This window comes from Clinocottus analis, unplaced genomic scaffold (assembly GCF_023055335.1).
Source record: "Clinocottus analis isolate CAN_PGR_092001 unplaced genomic scaffold, fCliAna1.0.p SCAF_8, whole genome shotgun sequence".
Classification (NCBI taxonomy): domain Eukaryota; kingdom Metazoa; phylum Chordata; class Actinopteri; order Perciformes; family Cottidae; genus Clinocottus; species Clinocottus analis.
In genome coordinates this window covers 20606216-20627958 of record NW_027176240.1, presented here as the reverse complement: position 1 = coordinate 20627958, position 21743 = coordinate 20606216, and the positions used below count along the sequence as shown (strand labels likewise).

General features: G+C 42.4%; 1 protein-coding gene across 1 annotated transcript in view; it reads left to right on the top strand.

Moving 5' to 3' along the window:
* Positions 1–10133: 10133 nt before the first annotated feature.
* The window catches only part of LOC137780016 (protein NLRC3-like), a gene marked incomplete at its 3' end in the record, with an annotated part of 52992 nt that continues 41382 nt past the window's right edge, over positions 10134–21743 (top strand). The window contains exons 1-11 of the mRNA XM_068568323.1: positions 10134–10174; positions 10343–10465; positions 10551–10679; positions 11399–11512; positions 11727–11805; positions 11959–12187; positions 12350–14153; positions 14254–14427; positions 16622–16795; positions 18132–18305; positions 19351–19524. Of these exons, the coding sequence (XP_068424424.1) occupies positions 10377–10465; positions 10551–10679; positions 11399–11512; positions 11727–11805; positions 11959–12187; positions 12350–14153; positions 14254–14427; positions 16622–16795; positions 18132–18305; positions 19351–19524 (3140 nt within the window). The remainder of the gene's footprint in view (positions 10175–10342; positions 10466–10550; positions 10680–11398; positions 11513–11726; positions 11806–11958; positions 12188–12349; positions 14154–14253; positions 14428–16621; positions 16796–18131; positions 18306–19350; positions 19525–21743) is intronic.

Here is a 21743-nt window from a genome sequence, read left to right as displayed (position 1 = left end):
ATTTATACACTCATTTATTCCTGTATTTATTCATGCATGTATTATGTGACAGTGTACTATGATCAAATGCACACAGACAGCAGCACTGACAGGAATGCTTCTTTGTAAAACCTCAACCTTGATCTGTGTGTAGACGACTATGTGAGTGGTCACTCTTTAACATTTCAAGGTCTTCTTCTTGCCCTTAATGTATGACCTGTCCGCACAAGTGATGGATTACTTGATACCAGCTACAGGGAATGCTATTTGCATGTGACAGCTGCAGGAGAGAAGATGATTTTGAAGGCCACCTTACAAACCAGAGAGAGAGAATTCAACTAACAATATATAACATTTCCATTACGCTGCACAACCAGCTGAGCTCGTAGCAGACAACAAAAAACACTTTGGTCAGTTTAATCAGCTCATCTGTGCAATATAAATATAAATATAATATTGTTGTTGTGCTTTTTTTTTTTTTTTTTTTACTGTTTTACTGTTGATTCATTTTGCTTTTTCTTCTCTTCCTTTATATTTTACGAGGTCTCATGTGTGCACTTTACCCGTTTGCTGCTGTACACCTGCAAATGTCCCCACTGCGGGAGCAATAAAGGAATATATGATCTGAGCTCATCATTTACTTCTGACTTCCTGTTGGACTGGTTCTGACACCACACAGGTTTATTTTAGACTTTAACTGAAGAGATGAGGGCGTGACGGCGTCCTCAGATCAAATGCACACAGACAGCAGCACTGACAGGACACGAGCAGCTGCTTCTCTCCAGAGGTTCCCCCACACATGAAGGTGGACGTGTAAACTGACCTGAGGTCAGCCAGCAGGTGAGAATCCTACCACAGGAATCTGGACATGTTGCATCATCAGGATCACTTTGATCATTTTGTGTTATTTCTCTCTTTAACTCAAACGTTTTTTGTCTCGCCCACTTTGGAGGAAGAAAAATGTTCATGTCGTAACAAAAAAACAGTCTTAGTGATATGGGCTTTTCTGCGGTTTATGTTTTGTCAAACGGCAAGAATTTGTGAGTCTCTAAGAATCGTGGCCATCGCCCATGTGCAGGCGTAACCTGTAACCTGACGTTTTATATCCGTGTACTTTGTACTTTGGTACTATGAAAAGTTGTCATGTAGTTCGTGGGGAGTGTTCGTCCTGAAACTACAAGCTCGCCGGTTCGATCCCTGTTCTACTTTGCATGTTGAAGTGTCCTTGAGCAAGACACTGAACCCCCAACTCCTTCCTTCAGAATCAGAGTATACACAATATACAACAAACAAGATAAGTATAAAAAAGATGTTAAAGACAACAGAGTAGTCAGAGTCGTGCAGGTGGTGCAGATGGAGGAGTCTGGTTAATTGTTCATCAGAGTGACGGCCAGTGGGAAGAAGCTGTTCCCGTGTCTGGTGGTTTTGGCGTGCAGTGCTCTGTAGCGCCCCCCAGAGGTTAGGAGGTGAACAGCTGGTGTCCTGCAGGGTGTGAGGGGTCTGCAGGGATCTTTCCAGCCGCTTCCTGACTCTGGAGGTGTACAAGTCCAGGATGGACTGCGGCTATCAGGCTGCTGTGACGGCACATTTGACCCTACCTGCTGTTGAGTCTTTTTAAGATGAAATCATGAATATGGTAATACCAGAACGTGTCTATGAAATCATTTATTCCCTGCGCAGAGAAGAGGCAGCGTTACAGAGTCACGATAGAGTCTGCCCAAGGATGCTCTGAAGAGTGACAATTCACATTCATTCATACACAGGAGGAAAGCTGGAGTTAAAAGAACAAGGGGACATTTTGTCTCAGGTGGTAATCAGGTCAAAGGGACTTGATCATGCGAAAAAAAACTTGGGTGGTCACAACCGAAGAAGTCCAGAATTTGATGAGTTATAATGAAGGTAGGTTATGGTCCATTGGGACTAGTCACGACCAAAGTTTGCACAATATATTTGCAAACTCACTCGTATCTGTAATAGTATAGAAACTTCCTCCCGCGAAAAAGACACAACACAAAGCACACAATCCTGTTTGTGTTGCCTGTAATGTTTAAGATCAGCACACTGGAGTGACTGAGATACTGTTGGACGTCTTTAATTCCCTCTGAACTTAAGTAATAAACCTTCTGGTTATTTGGAGACGACAGAGTTCATGGACACATGAAACACAACATTTTACAATCATGAACCTATTCAGAGCCTTTAGTTATCAAAAGAGATGCAGAACTCTGATTGTTGAGTCCCTTTTTATTTGGCTGATACATTTAAAGATGAATTAAAGTAAAGGTGAAGATCTACTTCAGCAAAAGGAGACGTGTTCAATAAATGTTTATTAAAAGTTCAGCAATTTTGAACAAACATATTTAGAGATGCAAAATGTGTCTCGCTCCAAAGGTTAGACGGCGAAGCTTCTTCATAACCTCGTCATCTTGGCAGCGACTAGAGAGAGAGAGAGAGAGAGAGAGAGAGAGAAATTTTTAGCTGATCTTTATTCAACCATTTGGGCCCATAAATATCTTTTAAAGTTCCTCAAAGAACATGCTTTTAAGGTTCTCTTGGGCACCTTTCTGGGTCCTTTAGTAAAGAACAGCTTAAGGAAATGGTTCTCTAAAGAACTTCAGTCTGGAAGGTTCTCTATAGAACCTCAGTCTGGAAGGTTCTCTGTGGAACCAGAAACAGCTCAGAGTGTACTCACGCCTCTGAGCCCATCGAGCTGCCGGGTCCACACACACCGTCCCCAGTGGTGTAGCGAAACTGTGACGCACAAGAAGGGAGATCAGTGTGTGTGTGTGTGTGTGTGTGCGTGTGTGTGTGTGTGTATGAACTTACATTAAGGCCTCCGGGCATTGAGAGGTCAAAGCTTGTTTTTTATACGTGTGTCCGATCACTCGGCTGCTGATGTTGTAGGACGAGACTTTAGTGCAGCACGACAGCTTCCTGTAGGGGAGACGCTCTGAGAGGAAGAGGAGAGGAAGATGAGAGGAAGAGGAGAGGAAGGGCTTGACCTTGCATATCTGTAAGTTGAGTTATGACTTGTTCTGCTTTTCATTTTGTGTTGGTATTAAAGTTATATAGCTGAAAAAAATACTTTTTAGCCTTTTTCTTGAAGTAAGTATACATGGGTCCAAACTGACTCGTAACACCACAGATGTTAGTTAATCATATTAAAATTAATAAAACAATAACACAAATGTATTCAAGAGATGTGTATTATCCCTCAGTAATAGTCAGATAACACAACTGATTTAAGACACAGGTCAAAACAGAAAGTTAACACAAGAGATGCTAACAGACGGCTAACACAAGAGATGCTAACAGACGGCTAACACCAGAGGAAGGGTAAAAAGACTCAACAGCGGGTAACGGGTCCACTCTGCCGTCACAGAAGCCCGTGTAGACCGTCAGTGCACAGGACTCCAATGCACCAACGATACCTGAGGCTCTGCAGCAAGAAGCTGACGACACGAGAGCTCACAGTGACGACCGTGAGAGGAGGTCAGGGGTTCGGTTCTTACTGTTTCCTGCAGAGGACCAGAAGCAGACGCTCAGTGAGAGCAGCAGCAGAGCGACGGACACCACCCTGCTGGACATCTTCAAGTTGGTTCTCTGCCGATCGGGCGCCGACTCCTCGAGCTGACGTTTTATATCGTGGAGGGCGGAGCCCGCGGGGTCGGCCTTGTTGTCGAGAGCAACGTCGTTCACACCTCCGCCCGTCTTCTCACATCTTCTTTCTTAAATGAAGCCCTCCGTGTCGAGTCAGCAGCAGCAGCATGGCTTTCTGAGAAACCACCTGACACGTCTGCACACACACACACACACACACACACTTGTAAAGTGTGAAAAAGATGCACAGCCTTGTGGTGGTTGATGTTTCCTCATAGAGGTGATATATTCACACGGAACGTTATTATTTATTTTTCCATTGTCTGACAGATTGTCTTCAGCACATAAATGTAACAGTTCAAACTTAAGCCACAAACCACAACAAGGTTGAACGTATTCATGACTTCACTTCACGAGTGACTCACTCGTGTCTTCCTGAGGCCCAAGAAAAGTATTTCATTATTATTAATTGTACGACATGTACACTGTAGAGTACAACACGCGTAATGTCGTGTACAACATGTGTACTGTACAACTTGTGTTGGAGTGTACAACATGTGTACTGTAGTGTACAACATGTCTATAGCGTACAACAGGACTTCATTAAAACCTCAAATTCCAGTTGAGCTCCAGCCATTTTTCTCAATAACTTTGAATGGTTTTGCATCCCCGCACTAAATACAGAATATCTCCTCAACCACGAGGGCTATTTGAATCATTTCAAAAGGTATTATATACAGAAAACACTTGTGAGACCAGTTACTGGTTTATTTGGTTGATGATATAACACAGGAAACGTTAACGCTCCCAGTTCTCCTCCTGTTGGTTCTCCATTAGCGGTGCTGCTAACCTTACAAGCTATCCTCCTCTTGGTTCTCTGTTAGCGGTGCTGCTAATGTTACTAGCGCTCCTCCTGCTGGTTCTCTGTTAGCGGTGCTGCTAATGTTACTAGCGCTCCTCCTGCTGGTTCTCTGTTAGCGGTGCTGCTAACGTTACTAGCGCTCCTCCTGCTGGTTCTCTGTTAGCGGTGCTGCTAATGTTACTAGCTCTCCTCCTGCTGGTTCTCTGTTAGCGGTGCTGCTAACGTTACTAGCGCTCCTCCTGCTGGTTCTCTGTTAGCGGTGCTGCTAATGTTACTAGCTCTCCTCCTGCTGGTTCTCTGTTAGCGGTGCTGCTAACGTTACTAGCGTTTCCCCTGTTGGTCTAAACACTGATGGTTGTTTACAAAGTCACATGATCAGAGACCAGAGAAAACATCCATGACATCCTGATCACATGTTCTACTGGTCACATGATCACATGTTCTATTTGATACAGGAGGAGAACCTTTATGTTTAAATAATTAAAAGTCTGTTTCACCACTAAAGACATTTGCAGAAGTGCAGAAACAATTGAGAAAGAAAAACAAAAGATAGCTCAATCATCCAAGTAGTGCATCAACTGCCACATGCCATGGTGCATCATGGGTAAGATCATTTTCACAGGTTTTCATTCTCTGAAATACAACTGATGTTGAGTCACAAAATGTAATTTTAAGATGTTTTCAGGCGAGAAGTTAGTTGTTGATGTCCTGCTCGCTGGACCGGTGTGACCCGTCAGCACCGGGCCGTCAGCGCTCTGCTGCCCGCCGAGAGAGGCCTGATCTGGACAGGACTGTTTGAGATGATCCGCTCGCTTCCATGTCTCCGTAGCGGTTAAGCATGAGATGTGAGTCAATTTTTAGGATCTAACGAGCAAACTTTGTTAGTTTATTATTTATTCACAGTAACATTACATCAGTTAGACTGAAAGGTTAAGATATATAACTTAAGATTATAAATTGAACTTTTACGGTGTCGTACATGTGTTTGTCACATGTGAATGTCAACCGTATTGACATTCACATGTTAAAGATGCTATTCAGTTGTATTAGAGGATAAGTAGAGGAAACCAATTAAAATGTGCAGAAGACATGAAGATCCAAAGAGGGATTCATACATATTTTGGGGTTTGTTAATATTTTGTAGTATCTCTATTGATATTTCTTTAATAAGGGATCTGCATGTCATATTTGTGTACACCTAATAAATACCAAACTGTGTTTCAAAGCTGTTAATGTAACGTGGGTGTGTCAAAGTTAAAGAACTGTTTAAGAAATGGTTCAATACAACTACAACACAAGATAAAAGGACTACATAAGAGCCTCAGACCTTTTATTTGACTACTTAGATTCCATTGGAGTCACCGCCAGTTAATTCACTTTTTAGAATAAGAGAGCAACAGTTGTAGGAACCATTATATTAATTTATAAAAACCGGTCATAGTACCATCACTTTTAAAACTGTACCCAGAGGAATAAATAAAGAGGAGCCATGAAGAGTGTTTTATTTTCGTTCGTACTTTGAGTCCAAACCATGTCAAATCACAGACTTCGGAATGTAATCATTTTTTTTATTAACGTCCCCAATCTGTAACTACAAGAACAAAAGTCTGATCAGAAACCAGAAGCTGTTTCTGTCAGTCAGGAGACACTTTACTTTACATTTAATACAAACTATTAAAAAAATACATTTGACTCCTGACCTTGTGGAGCGCCGATACGAAATAAAGAAATATATATATACACAGTATATATATATATATATATATATATATATATATATATATATATATATATATATATATATATATATATATATATAAATAATCAGTGGCAGGCCGTGGATGTTCTCACGAGGATGCAGTGAATCAGCTGTTCACTACTCAATTTGGTGAGCAGTTCATTTCTTCCGGAAAGTGATGTCACATTGAAGCAAAGCATCAGAACGGCGTCTCGTCCGCTTCCTGTGTCTCTACGAAGCGTTCAGGTGCCATCCAGTGAAAGAGAACGTAAGCTGGACAGAGATTGAGTCTCTCTCTCTCTCTCTCTCTCTCACAAGACGAAAAGGTTGTGGTTGCACCACAGTGACAGAAGCTCTGTGTGTGTGTGTGTGTGTGTGTGTGTGTGTGTGTGTGGGATGTCTTCACCGTCTGTAATTAACTTCAAAAGTACCACTTGTCCTCACAGCGTATTTTAAATAAACGGCGTCATCGTCTGGAGAAGCTTCTTTCTGAGAAACATTTCATTTCCTGTAAACCAGTTGATGAGGCGTCAGAGCAGAGGAGGAAGAGTTATGCGTTCCTCTCGTCCACTTCTGCTTCTCTGGGTTGCATCACAGCTCTGTTTCTTCCCCGGTTTCACTCGCTGGTTACTTATTCCTTTCAGAGAGTTTCCAACTAAAAATACAACCAGCAGCACTGATGAAGAGGAGGATGATGAAGACGAAGTGCATTGTTCAAATAGTTTCCCATGACACATGCTGAGCCACATGGAGGAATCTTTACAGTTTACAAAAGTTAAGAAATGCAATCAACACAATTTAGAAGTTTAACGCAAGACAAGAGTGTGTGTGTGTGTGTGTGTAGTGATGTATACTTTCGTGTCGAGGCTTCGAAGCGCGTGTCGAGTAATCTCAGTAGATTTTGGTGAAGCGCGTACCGAGGCTCGTGTGGATAACGTATGTGGTGACGTTCGAGGCCTCGCGAGCCGGCCGTACCACGTGACTGATTCAGAAACCAGTTCGTTGGTTTGCCGTGCGATTGGAAATATAAGAGGCAGCGAAACTCAATGGATTCTGTAACCAGCTTCATCTGTGCCTGTGAAAGGTGTTTTATAAAGCAGGTGAACTTGTCTCAAAAAGACCAGCACTGTGGGAAAGTTATATTTTTATGAAACAATAATAAAACGTTGTACCTAGGTGACGAGCAACAGGTGGACACAATGAGGGCAGCACAGGTGCAGGGAATCCACAATCAGGAACCAGGTAGACAGACAATCCCAGACAATCACCAGGGCAGGAAGTGCAGAGACACAGGGGACACAAGACTACAAAATAAAACAGGAACCAAAACTCAACCCATGACAAACGGCATAGTATAGAGTCATTGGGAGTTCTCCCATACCAGATGATCACTGTGTTCTAAAGTCCATGTGTCATGCATCCTTACCCTTCATCCTGAAGGTGTTTGCTCTCCGCTTGATGACACACTTCTCCTTTGTACTTCTTCTTATTAGTTGACCCCTCCGGGTATCTGCTATGGACCTTGAAATCCAACACTTGTTGGACAATAGTGGGATCCATACTAATAAATATATGTCCCTCACTGTCTCTGTCTCTATATCTAAATGGATATCTTTATTTCTATATCTAAATGTATATCTTTATTTCTATATCTAAATGTATATCTTTATTTCTATATCTAAATGTATATCTGTCGCTGTCTCCTCTCTCCTCATCTCTCTCCTCACAAATCCACAAATTAGTGCCTTTTTACACCACTTTATATACCATGCCCTAATTTAAAATGCAGACACCTGATGCACCAAGTTATTAATTAATGGTTCTCACCTGTGAATGATATAACTTTGATAGTTGAAGCGAGAACACAGACAGACAGACTTCAGGCTGCTGTCCCACTCCAACACTGTGATGAACCAGTATGAGTCCCACTCCAACACTGTGGTGAACCAGTATGAGTCCCACTCCAACACTGTGAAGAACCAGTATGAGTCCCACTCCAACACTGTGATGAACCAGTATGAGTCCCACTCCAACACTGTGGTGAACCAGTATGAGTCCCACTCCAACACTGTGAAGAACCAGTATGAGTCCCACTCCAACACTGTGATGAACCAGTATGAGTCCCACTCCAACACTGGTGAACCAGTATGAGTCCCACTCCAACACTGTGATGAACCAGTATGAGTCTCACTCCAACACTGTGGTGAACCAGTATGAGTCCCACTCTAACACTGTGGTGAACCAGTATGAACCTGCAGCTCTCAGTCCAGAGAGCTGATCATGTGTTATGACTTTATGATCATGTTAAATATTAACCCTCAGCTTCTTCCTGCCTCCTCTGAGCCACTGGAACCAAGCTAAGGACATGAAGCTCCTCCTCCCTGAAGCATCACCTCCACACGGTGCTGGGCGTGAACAGAGGACATGACTTCACCTGCACAGGTGTGAATGAAGCCAGCAGGAAGCTTCATGTGTCCACCTGCTGGAGGTCAGACCCATCAGTGCTCTGCTGCATTTAAAGCAGCGGTCCACAACCTTTTTTGTGCCAGACAATATTTTCACGGACCGGCCTCCACAGTGTGGGCGATAAATACAACGTAATAAATATGACGTAATAAAAAGACCTTTATGTCCAGTCTCCTGCTTCACAAAGACAGGATGTTGAAAATGGAGGCAGGGTTTTCAGAGTTTTTTTGGTGATCTCAAGGATCTTCCTTGAGATCTTCCTTGATTTTAATCCAGAACACCAAGTTGAAACAGACTTTAAAGTTTCATTTTTGGGGTAACTATTGTGTAACGTTGTTACGTCTGAGGTTACGTGCAGACGGATGTATCCGGCCTTTTTTCAAAATAAAACTTTTTCCTGACCTTGATTTTTTTTTCTTCTCTCATTCATTCTTTCTCGGCAGCCCGGTAGCAAGGGACCTCGGACCGGCCGGTGGTTGGAGACCACTGCTTTAAAGCACCAATATGAAGCTGCTGCCTGCATGTGTTTGTTTCAGTGATGACATGCAGTCATTCAGACAGAGGAGACTTTTACATGAGCTCACAGCTTCATTCTGACATGAACCTTTATGTAAAGAGACTCAATGAGAGAGAACTCTTCATTCATATTTCTACGTATATACATAAGAGTGTGATAACTGTCTCTGTGTGTGTGCTGTACATCTTGTATCCAGCAGGGGGCGATGTTGAGCTTTATTTTGACACGAGAGTGATTTGCTGACTCAACGCTGTGATCCTCATTCTGAGGCTAAACCAACGGGAGACACACACGCGCACACAAACACACACACACACACATACACATACACACACAAACACACCACACACACACACACACATAGTCTGAGTCTGAAACAATGAATCGTCCCACAGACTTGAATCACATGACATCTATTGTACTTCTGGCATATGGACACACACGGACACACAAACGCACACACAGACACACACACACACACACTCACAAAACAGGAAGTTGTCAAGCGACATATTTGGACTGTAAAGTTTGAATTTGGGAACCACAGCTTTGTTTTAGGTTTGAGGAAATAATTACTGTCTCTCAGCCGGCTTTGTGTGTGTGTGTGTGTGTGTTTTAGTTTTATTATCATGATTATTATCTTCATGTAAATGCATACATCCACATGTACAGACCATAAAGACGTGTTCTATGTTCTCCACATGTACAGACCATAAAGACTTGTTCTACGTTCTCCACATGTACAGACCATAAAGACTTGTTCTACGGGGCTGATATTTGTACCTTGTTGTGAAGTTGTTAAAGAAACACTGTGTAAGTGGTTGTTGTCCTGCTGCTGTGGTACTTTTTGAGTCAGACTGTTCCTCTTTCCTTCCAGCTCGCTCAGCATTAATGGACGCACTGGTTCCAGTATCTCGTGACGGCCCCTCCCTTCCAGCTTCACTTTAGTTTAACTTTGGGAGCTTGTGTGTTGCAGCTGCTTCTTCTCCGCGTCTGAAGGTTCAAAGATCACGTGAGTTCTATTTTAAGTTATTTTGGATTAAAGAACAGAACAGAAATTTATGAGCCTGTTATTTAGAATCAGGACTATTTAGACTACAGTCAAATATAATACTTGTACTGTGTACTTCCTGTGTCATGTCAGAGCAGAAGATAACTAATGTGTGATGTCTCCCAGCAGGTGCTGGTGTTGGTGTGAAGGTGTGGACTCTGCTATGAGTCAGTGTGAGGACAGAGAGGAGGGAGTCCCTCCCTCTAAAAGCAGTCTGTGTGGGGAACATGACAGCCAGACCAGAGCTCAGAGGTGAGAGGACCATCTCTAACTGTCCAGGACTCTTCTCATGTCACAAAGTCTTTGACTCACTGACTCTGCTTCTACATGTGAGCAGGATCCACCAGAGACCAGACTGTCCTGGACCTGAACCTGGACCTGGACCCAGCTGTGTGTCCATGAAGAGTGATCGGTCTCAAGGTCGTCTGATTTACTTCAAAGATGGAGGCCGTTCTTGTGACCCAGAGTAAGTTCTTAAACAGATGAAACAGATGACTAACTGTTCTGATTCTCAGTTATGAAACACAGAATTAGTCGTTTATCATTTACAGTGTTTTTTTCATGATGATCAATCATGACAAAATATTGAACTAACTGCTCTGTCGGTGTTTGTATATGAATCATTAACTGTAAACAGTCTCTGGTGCAAACACAATGTGAGTTTATTCCTCAACAGAGTCGAGCAGGAGAGATTTTTAGATAGTTGTAGATTTCTTAAGACAGATGACTGGAACGACCTCAAAAAGTCTTTAGAACAACTCCAGGGATTTGGGGACAAGCTGCAGGGGTTCTTTGTCTACATTCAGAGGTCTTGGAACAAGTTATAAAACTATGCAGACTAGTGTCAGATGTCTGTCAGAAGTCTGGAGGCAGAATGTTTGATGAAGAGTTTCCTGTTGGAGGGTTGTCCTCATGAATCCGTTTTTTTTTTGGTAACAAGGCTTTATTGTTGAGACTTGCTAAGATTTAACCTGACTCCAGTAGTTTTAGTTATTGTGTCTCATTCTAACAACTAGTTATTCAAATAAAAATGAGTCACAACACAGTGTCTCCTTTAGCATTAACTACAAGTGTTAATGAAAATAACATCACTTTTACTGTCCAATAAATCCAGTGGAAGCAGAAAAATACATCTTGTATCTTCAGAAATCCTTTATGTTCATTAAATCTCAGTGTTTCTATCAGTTCACAGCGGCAGAGAGAAAAGTCCCCTGAACCCAGCTGTGTGTCCATGAAGAGTGATCAGTCTAAAGGTGGTTGGATGAACTTCAGAGATGAACAACGTTCTTATGACCCAGAGTAAGTTCTTAAAACAGATGAAACAAGATGACTAACTGTCACACAGATGGTCGTCCTTCATCTCCAGTCTTTTGCATCTGGTTTATAAAATGATGAATCATGACACAACACAACATCTTTAACTTATTGTTGTGTTTGTGTTGTAATATCATGAACAATAAACAGTCTGTGGTGCAGACACAATGTGAGCTGATGGTTCATGACTCCTCCACAGAGAGGACCAGGAGAGCTCAGAGGTTCCCAGAGGTCCATCTGCCCAGCAGCATCAAACACACCTGGACTCCATATTTATGGTCTGTACCTGTACAACTACTTTTACATGTCTTCTGTTCACCATCATCTCCACGCTGCACTCTTTAGACCAGTGGGTTGTCAGTCTGTCCAACACGGATCTGATGTTTGCTTCCATGGTTTTAGTTTGTCATTCAGAGAATATTCTGTTCCAGCTGCTGGAGGAGAACATCCTCACTTTTGTGAAGGACGAGCTGAAGAAGATCCAGAAGGTTCTGAGTTCAGATTACCCAGAATGCTTAGAGAGTCAGAGTGAGGATAAGGACGTGTTGGATGGTGAGGATGAAGAACAGAGGAGGAGCAGCAGAGAAGCATTTCAGAAGATCTCACTGCACTTCCTGAGGAGCATGAAGCAGGAGGAGCTGGCTGACTGTCTGCAGAGCAGTAAGAGGATTTCTCTAAAGATTTAACATGCTGGGTGAATGGAACGTTTACTGATGTCTCAAGAGATGGACCAGAATATATTCATACTCATTCTTTGAGGAAATGACATGTTAAAAATATATTCTTTGACTCATTAATCTTCTTTGTTGTGTGTTCATTCAGGACTTCTTGCTGCAGTTTGTCAGCGTGAACTCAAATCTAACCTGAAGAAGAAGTTCCAGTGTGTGTTTGAGGGGATCGCTAAAGCAGGAAACCCAACCCTTCTGAACCAGATCTACACAGAGCTCTACATCACAGAGGGAGGGACTGCAGAGGTCAACAATGAACATGAGGTCAGACAGATTGAAACAGCATCCAGGAAACCACACAGACCAGAAACCACCATCAGACAAGAAGACCTCTTTAAAGCCTCACCTGGAGGAGAGGAACCAATCAGAACAGTGATGACAAAGGGAGTGGCTGGCATCGGGAAAACAGTCTTAACACAGAAGTTCACTCTGGACTGGGCTGAAGACAAAGCCAACCAGCACATCCAGTTCATGTTTCCGTTCACGTTCAGAGAGCTGAATGTGCTGAAAGAGAAGAAGTTCAGCTTGGTGGAACTTGTTCATCACTTCTTCTCTGAAACCAAAGAAGCAGGAATCTGCAGGTTTGAAGAGTTCCCGGTTGTGTTCATCTTTGACGGTCTGGATGAGTGTCGACTTCCTCTGAACTTCCACAACAATGAGGTCCTGACTGACGTCACAGAGTCCACCTCAGTGGATGTGCTGCTGACAAACCTTATCAGGGGGAAGCTGCTTCCCTCTGCTCGCCTCTGGATAACCACACGACCTGCAGCAGCCAATCAGATCCCTCCTGACTATGTTGACCTATTGACAGAGATCAGAGGGTTCACTGACCCACAGAAGAAGGACTACTTCATGAAGAGGTTCAGAGATGAGGAGCAGTCTGGCAGGATCATCTCCCACATCAAGACCTCACGAAGCCTCCACATCATGTGCCACATCCCAGTCTTCTGCTGGATCACTGCTTCAGTTCTGGAGGACGTGTTGAAGACCACCGATGGAGGACAGCTGCCCAAGACCCTGACTGAGATGTATATCCATTTCCTGGTGGTTCAGGCCAAAGTGAAGAAGGTTAAGTATGATGGAGGAGCTGAGACAGATCCACACTGGAGTCCAGAGAGCAGGAAGATGATCGAGTCTCTGGGAAAACTAGCTTTTGATCAGCTGCAGAAAGGGAACCTGATCTTCTATGAATCCGACCTGACAGAGTGTGACATCGATATCAGAGCAGCCTCAGTGTACTCAGGAGTGTTCACACAGATCTTTAGAGAGGAGAAAGGACTGTACCAGGACAAGGTCTTCTGCTTCATCCATCTGAGTGTTCAGGAGTTTCTGGCTGCTCTTCATGTCCATCTGACCTTCATCGACTCTGGTGTCAACCTGCTGGCAGAAGAACAAACAACCTCTCTTTGGTCCAAAGTCTTTAGAGACAAATCGGATCCAATACATCTCTACCAGAGTGCTGTGGACAAGGCCTTACAGAGTCCTAATGGACACCTGGACTTGTTCCTCCGTTTCCTCCTGGGTCTTTCACTGGAGACCAATCAGAAACTCCTACGAGGTCTGCTGACACAGACAGGAAGTAGCTCATGGACCAATCAGAAAACAGTCCAGTTCATCAAGAAGAAGATCAGTGAGGAAGTGTCTCCAGAGAAAAGCATCAACCTGTTCCACTGTCTGAATGAACTGAATGATGGTTCTCTAGTGGAGGAGATCCAACAGTCCCTGAGGTCAGGACGTCTCTCCACAGGTGAACTGTCTCCTGCTCAGTGGTCAGCTCTGGTCTTCATCTTACTGTCATCAGGAGAAGATCTGGAGGTGTTTGACCTGAAGAAATACTTTGCTTCAGAGGAGGCTCTACTGAGGCTGCTGCCAGTGGTCAAAGCCTCTAACAAAGCTGTGTAGGTGGAGACATTATGGATACATTGATATTACTACAAGTGTTTGATATTTTACTTTAATTAAACATTTTGTTTGTATTAATCCCTGTTCCTTCCCTAGACTGAGTGGATGTAACCTCTCAAAGAGAAGCTGTGGAGCTCTGTCCTCAGTCCTCAGCTCCCAGTCCTCTAGTCTGAAACAGCTGAACCTGAGTAACAACAACCTGCAGGATTCAGGAGTGAAGCTTCTCTCTGCTGGACTGGAGAGTCCACACTGTACACTGGAGACTCTCAGGTCAGGATCAGATGATTTACCACAAAGATGATGAAGTGGTCTAGGTGTCTGATATACTGAGTTCATGCTGCTGTTCCCAACATGTTGCTGTGGAGAACAATGTCTACTCGTGTCTCTGTGATATGCTTTTGGACATAATGCTGTGAACTGAATGCTGAACTGGCCACTATCCTGCTGGGGTCAAAGTGTTGGAGGTCTTGTTCAACCATCATGAACATCCTTTGGCCTTCCTGCTTTCATGGAACCAGGACGCTTTAACCCACTAAAATCGACCTACATGGGGCTGTGTATTTTCAGTGTTTACGTTTTTTAAATATTAATATCTTCTCGAAAATAGGGCCGCGACTGTTAGATCCGCGAGACTCTGCAGTTTCCGGCCCCGTCCTCCTTGTGGTCTAACGTGGCTCACAGGAGCTGACAGAGCTGCTGGCCTCTATGTCGAGCTCCGCCTGTCACCGTGATTGGTCAATTCAGGTGTCCGTCGACATTTTGTGTGAAACTACCAAAACTCAGGAAATCTCTAAAGACCTACCCATCCACCAATGCTGCAAAGATCCACTGGTTTTTGTTCGGATAGACAACACACTACCACTTAAGAAAAAAAAGTGCTTTCTTGAATGTACTAAAAAACACAGAGAGCATCTGCTCCGCTCATCTGTTCACTTTTACTCTGTGAGGCCTCACGCGACGTTGTGCTGGTAAACAGTACATAGTACACACATGTATACAGAGTACATAGTACACACATGTATACAGAGTACATAGTACACACATGTATACAGAGTACATAGTACAGATATTTACAGAGTACATAGTACACACATATATACAGAGTGCATAGTACACACATGTACATACAGAGTACATAGTCCACACATATATACAGAGTACATAGTACACACATATATACAGAGTACATATGTTGTTCCTGTTTTTTTTACTTTTCTTGTCAAAATGAAACTAAAACATGCATTTTGTGGAAACATAGTAAACAGTTTGTTTTTCTATAGTACATATTTTGACTTAAATATATACTACATATTTAGTTTGAAAACAAAAACTCTTGTAATTGCAAGCAAGTCATAATCCACCAGCAAGCTCGCTTTTTGGCTGATCTGCAACCAAGTGGACATGTCATGTTGTTAAAGTGGGCGGTGGTCTTCTGCCCTGACGAGAGCGAGAGACCTGGATGCGCGCGCAGTCTGGGGCCAACCTCGGGCTGGCCCTCCCGGAAGTCTTTTTTAAGGCGCTGATTGGATAAATTATCTATCCATCCATGTCTCTCATTTATTTCTTTGATCAGTGATTGGCTGAACTGCTTCTTACACCAGCGTTTTTGGGGCCAAATTGATCTGGCCCCACGACGCGCGCGAGCAGCAGAGACGTGCACTGGAGCAGCTGAGCAGAGAGGACAAGCAGGAAAAGCAGATTTTTTGAGCAGATATCCTTTTTTATAAATATTACCAGATATATTTCTTAGCTCAAGATACTAATATTGACAATTTGTATTATTAATTACTATTTTTATTTTTATAATTTATATATATATATATATATATATATATATACACACATACATATATGTATGTATATGTGCCCTCTCTTGACCAGCCACCACTGGTCCCATCGTATCTCAGTCCCTCTCATGTTGATGAAAGTAGTGACAGACCACATTACTACTCAAAAAACAATGATACAAATGTGTTTTTTGACATTTACATGTATCTACCATTTTATTCATATATTTCACTGCTTTTGAGAACCTAAAAACCTGAGGACCTGAGTAAAGTTATGTTTTCTCAAGAGATATGAAGAATTTCAAAAATCAAGATTACATTTTCCAGCTTTAGTCATATTTTCTCTTGACACTTTTGCCTTATGGCAATAGTTCCTCATTATATAAAGAGATGAGATGTAACAGATGGGTATGTAACACATATGCAATTGCATTTAAAAGGTGAATTTAAGAAATTATGTAAACTTGAGAAAATTACCTTTAGCTTCTACTGCACTGGAAGAACTGATTTCACTGGAATCAGGATTTAAATGTGTTTACAGTGACATGATTTTAACAAAATGTCTGTTTACAAAAGAAGAAGAAACCAAAATGAAAGCCACTCATGTTGATGATGAAAATAATGATTCATTGTGTATCGATATAATAAACTCTGTGTGTTGTTTTGTGTGTTTGCAGGCTGTCATGGTGTGAGATCACAGAGGAAGGCTGTTCTTCTCTGGGATCAGCTCTGAAGTCAAACCCCTCCAGTCTGAGAGAACTGGATCTGAGCTCCAACAAGCTGCAGGATTCAGGAGTGAAGCTGCTGAGTGGTTTTCTGGAGAGTCCACATTGTAGACTGGAGACTCTGAGGTGGGTTCACTGTCTGCTGCTAGTGTAGCACCTTCATGTTTAATCAATAACTCTATTGATTTATCTACGTATTGATCAGTGAAGTGTTACATGTTCTGGTAATATGTTCCACTTCACATCAGCTGCCTCGTTGTCTTCATGTCGTCCTCTACAATCATGACATGTACAACTTGTCTGGCTTCATGCTGTTGGATGGATTACTGAACAGGACTAAAGGGCCCAGACCCAGGGGCCCAAAGTGTCAGGGCCCAAAATGTCATTGGACCCTGTTCTTTATCTACAAAATGTCACTCAGAAAGACACAAAGAGACTCAAAGTATTGATGAGAATACTATGTATACTAAATTTGATAAATATTATAAATACTATGAATACTATACCCTGAAGTCAATATTTATCATAAAAGTGTAATTTAATGACATGTAAAGAACCAAACCTTTAATTAATTTTTAATCCAATATTTTATCATTTCTTTAAAGAGCATTTGGCATTTTTAAATAACTTTTTCACATGTTTTGATCTGCTCTGAATAATCTGGATCAATACTGATCAATACATTTAGTAACAGAAGTGTAAAAGTTATAGAAAGCATCATCATTTCACATCTTTAACAACCTGTTGTGCTCCAGGTTCATGTGAACATTTGCTGTGATGAGTTTGTCCTCAACGTGAATATGATATTGAAACAAGTCATGAACTCTCCTCCGTGAGCTGCTTCTACACGTCTGCTGCCAGCTGCAGGAAACCTTGTGAAGTGGAGTTCCACATTTACAACATGACACATCTGATGGATTATGAACAGATTGTTTCTCTTCATATTTCTTCTTGATGCAGATTGAGTTCCTGCAGCTTGACAGAGGTCAGCTGTTCTTCTCTCAGCTCTGAAGTCTGAAGTGCTCTGAAGTCATCTACTGCATCCCAGTTCATGCTGCTGTTCCCAACATGTTGCTGTGGAGAACAATGTCTACTAGTGTCTCTGTGATATGCTTTACGACATAATGCTGTGAACTGAATGCTGAACTGGCCACTATCCTGCTGGGATCAAAGTGTTGGAGGTCTTGTCCAACCAACATGAACATCCTTTGGCCCTCCTGCTTTCAGGGAACCAGGACGCTTTAAGTCCTGCTTTTAGTTTGTTAGAGCTTCTACTGCACTGGAAGAACTGGTTTCACTGGAATCAGGATTTAAATGTGTTTACAGTGACATGATTTTAACTAAATGTCTGTTTACCAAAGAAGAAGAAACCAAAATGAAAGCCACTCATATTGATGATGAAAATAATGATTCATTGTGTATCAATATAATAAACTCTGTGTGTTGTTTTGTGTGTTTGCAGGCTGTCATGGTGTGAGATCACAGAGGAAGGCTGTTCTTCTCTGGGATCAGCTCTTAAGTCAAACCCCTCCAGTCTGAGAAAACTGGATCTCAGCGTCAACAAGCTGCAGGATTCAGGAGTGAAGCTTCTCTCTGCTGGACTGGAGAGTCCACACTGTACACTGGAGACTCTCAGGTCAGGATCAGATGATTTACCACAAAGATGACAAAGTAGTCTAATAATGGTGTGTTCACACCGTACGCGTCAAGGTTTCAATGCACGCCGAGCTTACATGCAAAGCGTGCAGCACATCGGACACGTTGAAGCAGCACGAACAACTTGATGGTCACGGGGCGAACTCTGATCAACTCGCGAGGTGTCGACTCGCGAGTTGAAATTTCCCAACTCTGGCAGAAAAACGCGTGAGTCATAGTTGCGTCAGCCAATCAGCGTTGAGATGGTCCGCTCGTCACCGCCGTCCTGCCGGAGCTGAGTAAAACTGCTGCTGGTCCTTCGGAAGAAGATGATAGCGACTGCATTCAGGCTGTTGTGAGACTACGGATATTATTATGAACCCAGACACCATGGAGTTTATGTTCACACGTTTTTGTGACTTCCACAACAAGTATAAAGCAGATCTATAGTCTATAACAAAAGAGATCTTTTCATATAGAAAAGCGGGGCCCCTCTGTGGCGCTGCAGTTAGTCATGCTGCTTTTGGTGTGAACACTTTTTCTCGCCGCGCATCGAAAAAAATGTTGACGCGGGTCGAGAACATTTTTGACGTGTTCGGTGTGAACGCACAATAAGTGTCTGATCTACTGAGTTCATGCTGCTGTTCCCAACATGTTGCTGTGGAGAACAATGTCTACTAGTGTCTCTGTGATATGCTTTACGACATAATGCTGTGAACTGAATGCTGAACTGGCCACTATCCTGCTGGGATCAAAGTGTTGGAGGTCTTGTTCAACCAACATGAACATCCTTTGGCCCTCCTGCTTTCAGGGAACCAGGACGCTTTAAGTCCTGCTTTTAGTTTGTTAGAGCTTCTACTGCACTGGAAGAACTGGTTTCACTGGAATCAGGATTTAAATGTGTTTACAGTGACATGATTTTAACAAAATGTCTGTTTACAAAAGAAGATGTAACCAAAATGAAAGCCACTCATGTTGATGATGAAAATAATGATTCATTGTGTATCAATATAATAAACTCTGTGTGTTGTTTTGTGTGTTTGCAGGCTGTCATGGTGTGAGATCACAGAGGAAGGCTGTTCTTCTCTGGGATCAGCTCTGAAGTCAAACCCCTCCAGTCTGAGAGAACTGGATCTGAGCCTCAACAAGCTGCAGGATTCAGGAGTGAAGCTGCTGAGTGGTTTTCTGGAGAGTCCACATTGTAGACTGGAGACTCTGAGGTGGGTTCACTGTCTGCTGCTAGTGTAGCACCTTCATGTTTAATCAATAACTCTATTGATTTATCTACGTATTGATCAGTGAAGTGTTACATGTTCTGGTAATATGTTCCACTTCACATCAGCTGCCTCGTTGTCTTCATGTCGTCCTCTACAATCGTGACATGTACAACTTGTCTGGCTTCATGCTGTTGGATGGATTACTGAACAGGACTAAAGGGCCCAGACCCAGGAGCCCAAAGTGTCAGGGCCCAAAGTGTCAGGGCCATGTTCTTTATCTACAAAATGTCACTCAAAGAGACTGAAAAAGACTCAGAGTATTGATGGGGATACTATACTAAACTTGATGAATATTATATATACTATCAATAATATACCCTGAAGTCAATGTTTATCATAAAAAGTATAATTTAATTACATTCATGATGAAAATAATGATCCATTGTGTATCGATATAATAAACTCTGTGTGTTGTTTTGTGTGTTTGCAGTCTGTCACGCTGTGAGATCACAGAGGAAGGCTGTTCTTCTCTGGGATCAGCTCTGAAGTCAAACCCCTCCAGTCTGAGAGAACTGGATCTGAGATACAACAAGCTGCAGGATTCAGGAGTGAAGCTGCTGAGTGGTTTTCTGGAGAGTCCACATTGTAGACTGGAGACTCTGATGTAAGTAGAGGGTTGAGTCAGTCCATGCTGGTTTAGCACTATTGTACCAAATTTCTCAAGGAAGTGAAGCTGCATCAGCTGACGGCATCAGAGATGTTTAGAGACAGTGGTCCTCATTCATCAAACTATCAAACTATTGATCATCTTTGTCACAGCTCTGAGATCAGTCTGACTGAAGCTGCACATCACTGGCTCTCACTTCATAGAACCAGCATTACATTTAGTAACCTGATGTCTTACTGCTCAGGCTTTACCTCCATGGAGCCAATCATCAGTCACGGCTGAAATAACCACTAGTGCTGCTGTGTTCATGTTGAGGAAGTTCAGAGATCCAACGAAACCAAACTTCAACACGTCTGCTTCATGTGTGGCTCAGCGGTTAGCATGCCCGTCTTACAATCAGAGGGTCGGTGGTTCTATCCCCGGCTGTGCTTGTCCATGTCGTTGTGTCCTTAGCCCTACTTACTCCCTGTTGCTGTGTCTACGGTGTATTGAGCAAAATAAAAGCGTCAGCTTAATGACATGACATCATCTGGAGGCCGTATTTTCTGTTTCTAGCAAGACACATGTCTGCTGCTTTACTGCAGCTGTAAGAACCCAAAATACACAGATTCAGCTGTGATTTAATTACAATAAACAGATAAAAAATTAAGCAGAAATAACTACATACAAAAGTCTAAATTCATGCTTTTTCCACAAGACAAGAAAACAACTTTTAAAATGTTAGTTTTCGAAATGGAGTCTGGATCAAACAATGCTAAGCTAACATTGTAGCTGCTCCATTAACACTCATAATAATGTTATGAAGACGTAAATCCTGGACACTGATTCATCTCTTCTTCTTCTTCTTCTTCTCCTCCTCTCATCAGCTGGAAGTGATCATGGTGAGTCCTGGTGATCCAGAGAGCATCAGGAGACTGGAGACTGGTCCACCCCTCCAGCTGGTTTGGTTTAGTCTCCCACACAGCAGAAGACTTTTAAAGACTAAAGTCTGACCCCCTCTCACACATACAGACATTGGGCCTCATGTAACAACAGGTAAAACAGCTGTCATGTCACATCATTTTGTACAGATATTCATGTTCCCCAGAGGATGTCTTCATCCTGATGTTGTTCACCCTCAGACTTTTCCTTCTGGGCCAGAATGACGATAAAGTTTTAGTTATTTAAAAAAAAATTAGAAATGAGAACAAAAAAAAAAAGAGACCAAACAAAGTTCATGTCTGCTGCAGTGTCTTCTTTGATAAAACCACTAGGGGGCGACAAAGATAAACAATCTTTAAATTCTTTACACAGTGGCTCAAATGAACAAAAACACAAGTTTTGAGTTTGAGAGTTGTTTGAATGTATTTTGCTGTTTCTTATTGACCATTTGTGAAATTGTACATGTGCAATTGTTCAAGAAAAAAATTAAGTTTAGTCCACACTCACTATGTTTGTATTATCATAGAGTGGCAAGAGGCAGTGAAGGAAATATTCATATTATTTACTGACGTAAACGAACTTAAACAACACAAAATCTCTACATTGAAAATGCTGCATCAGTAAAAGTGTGTAA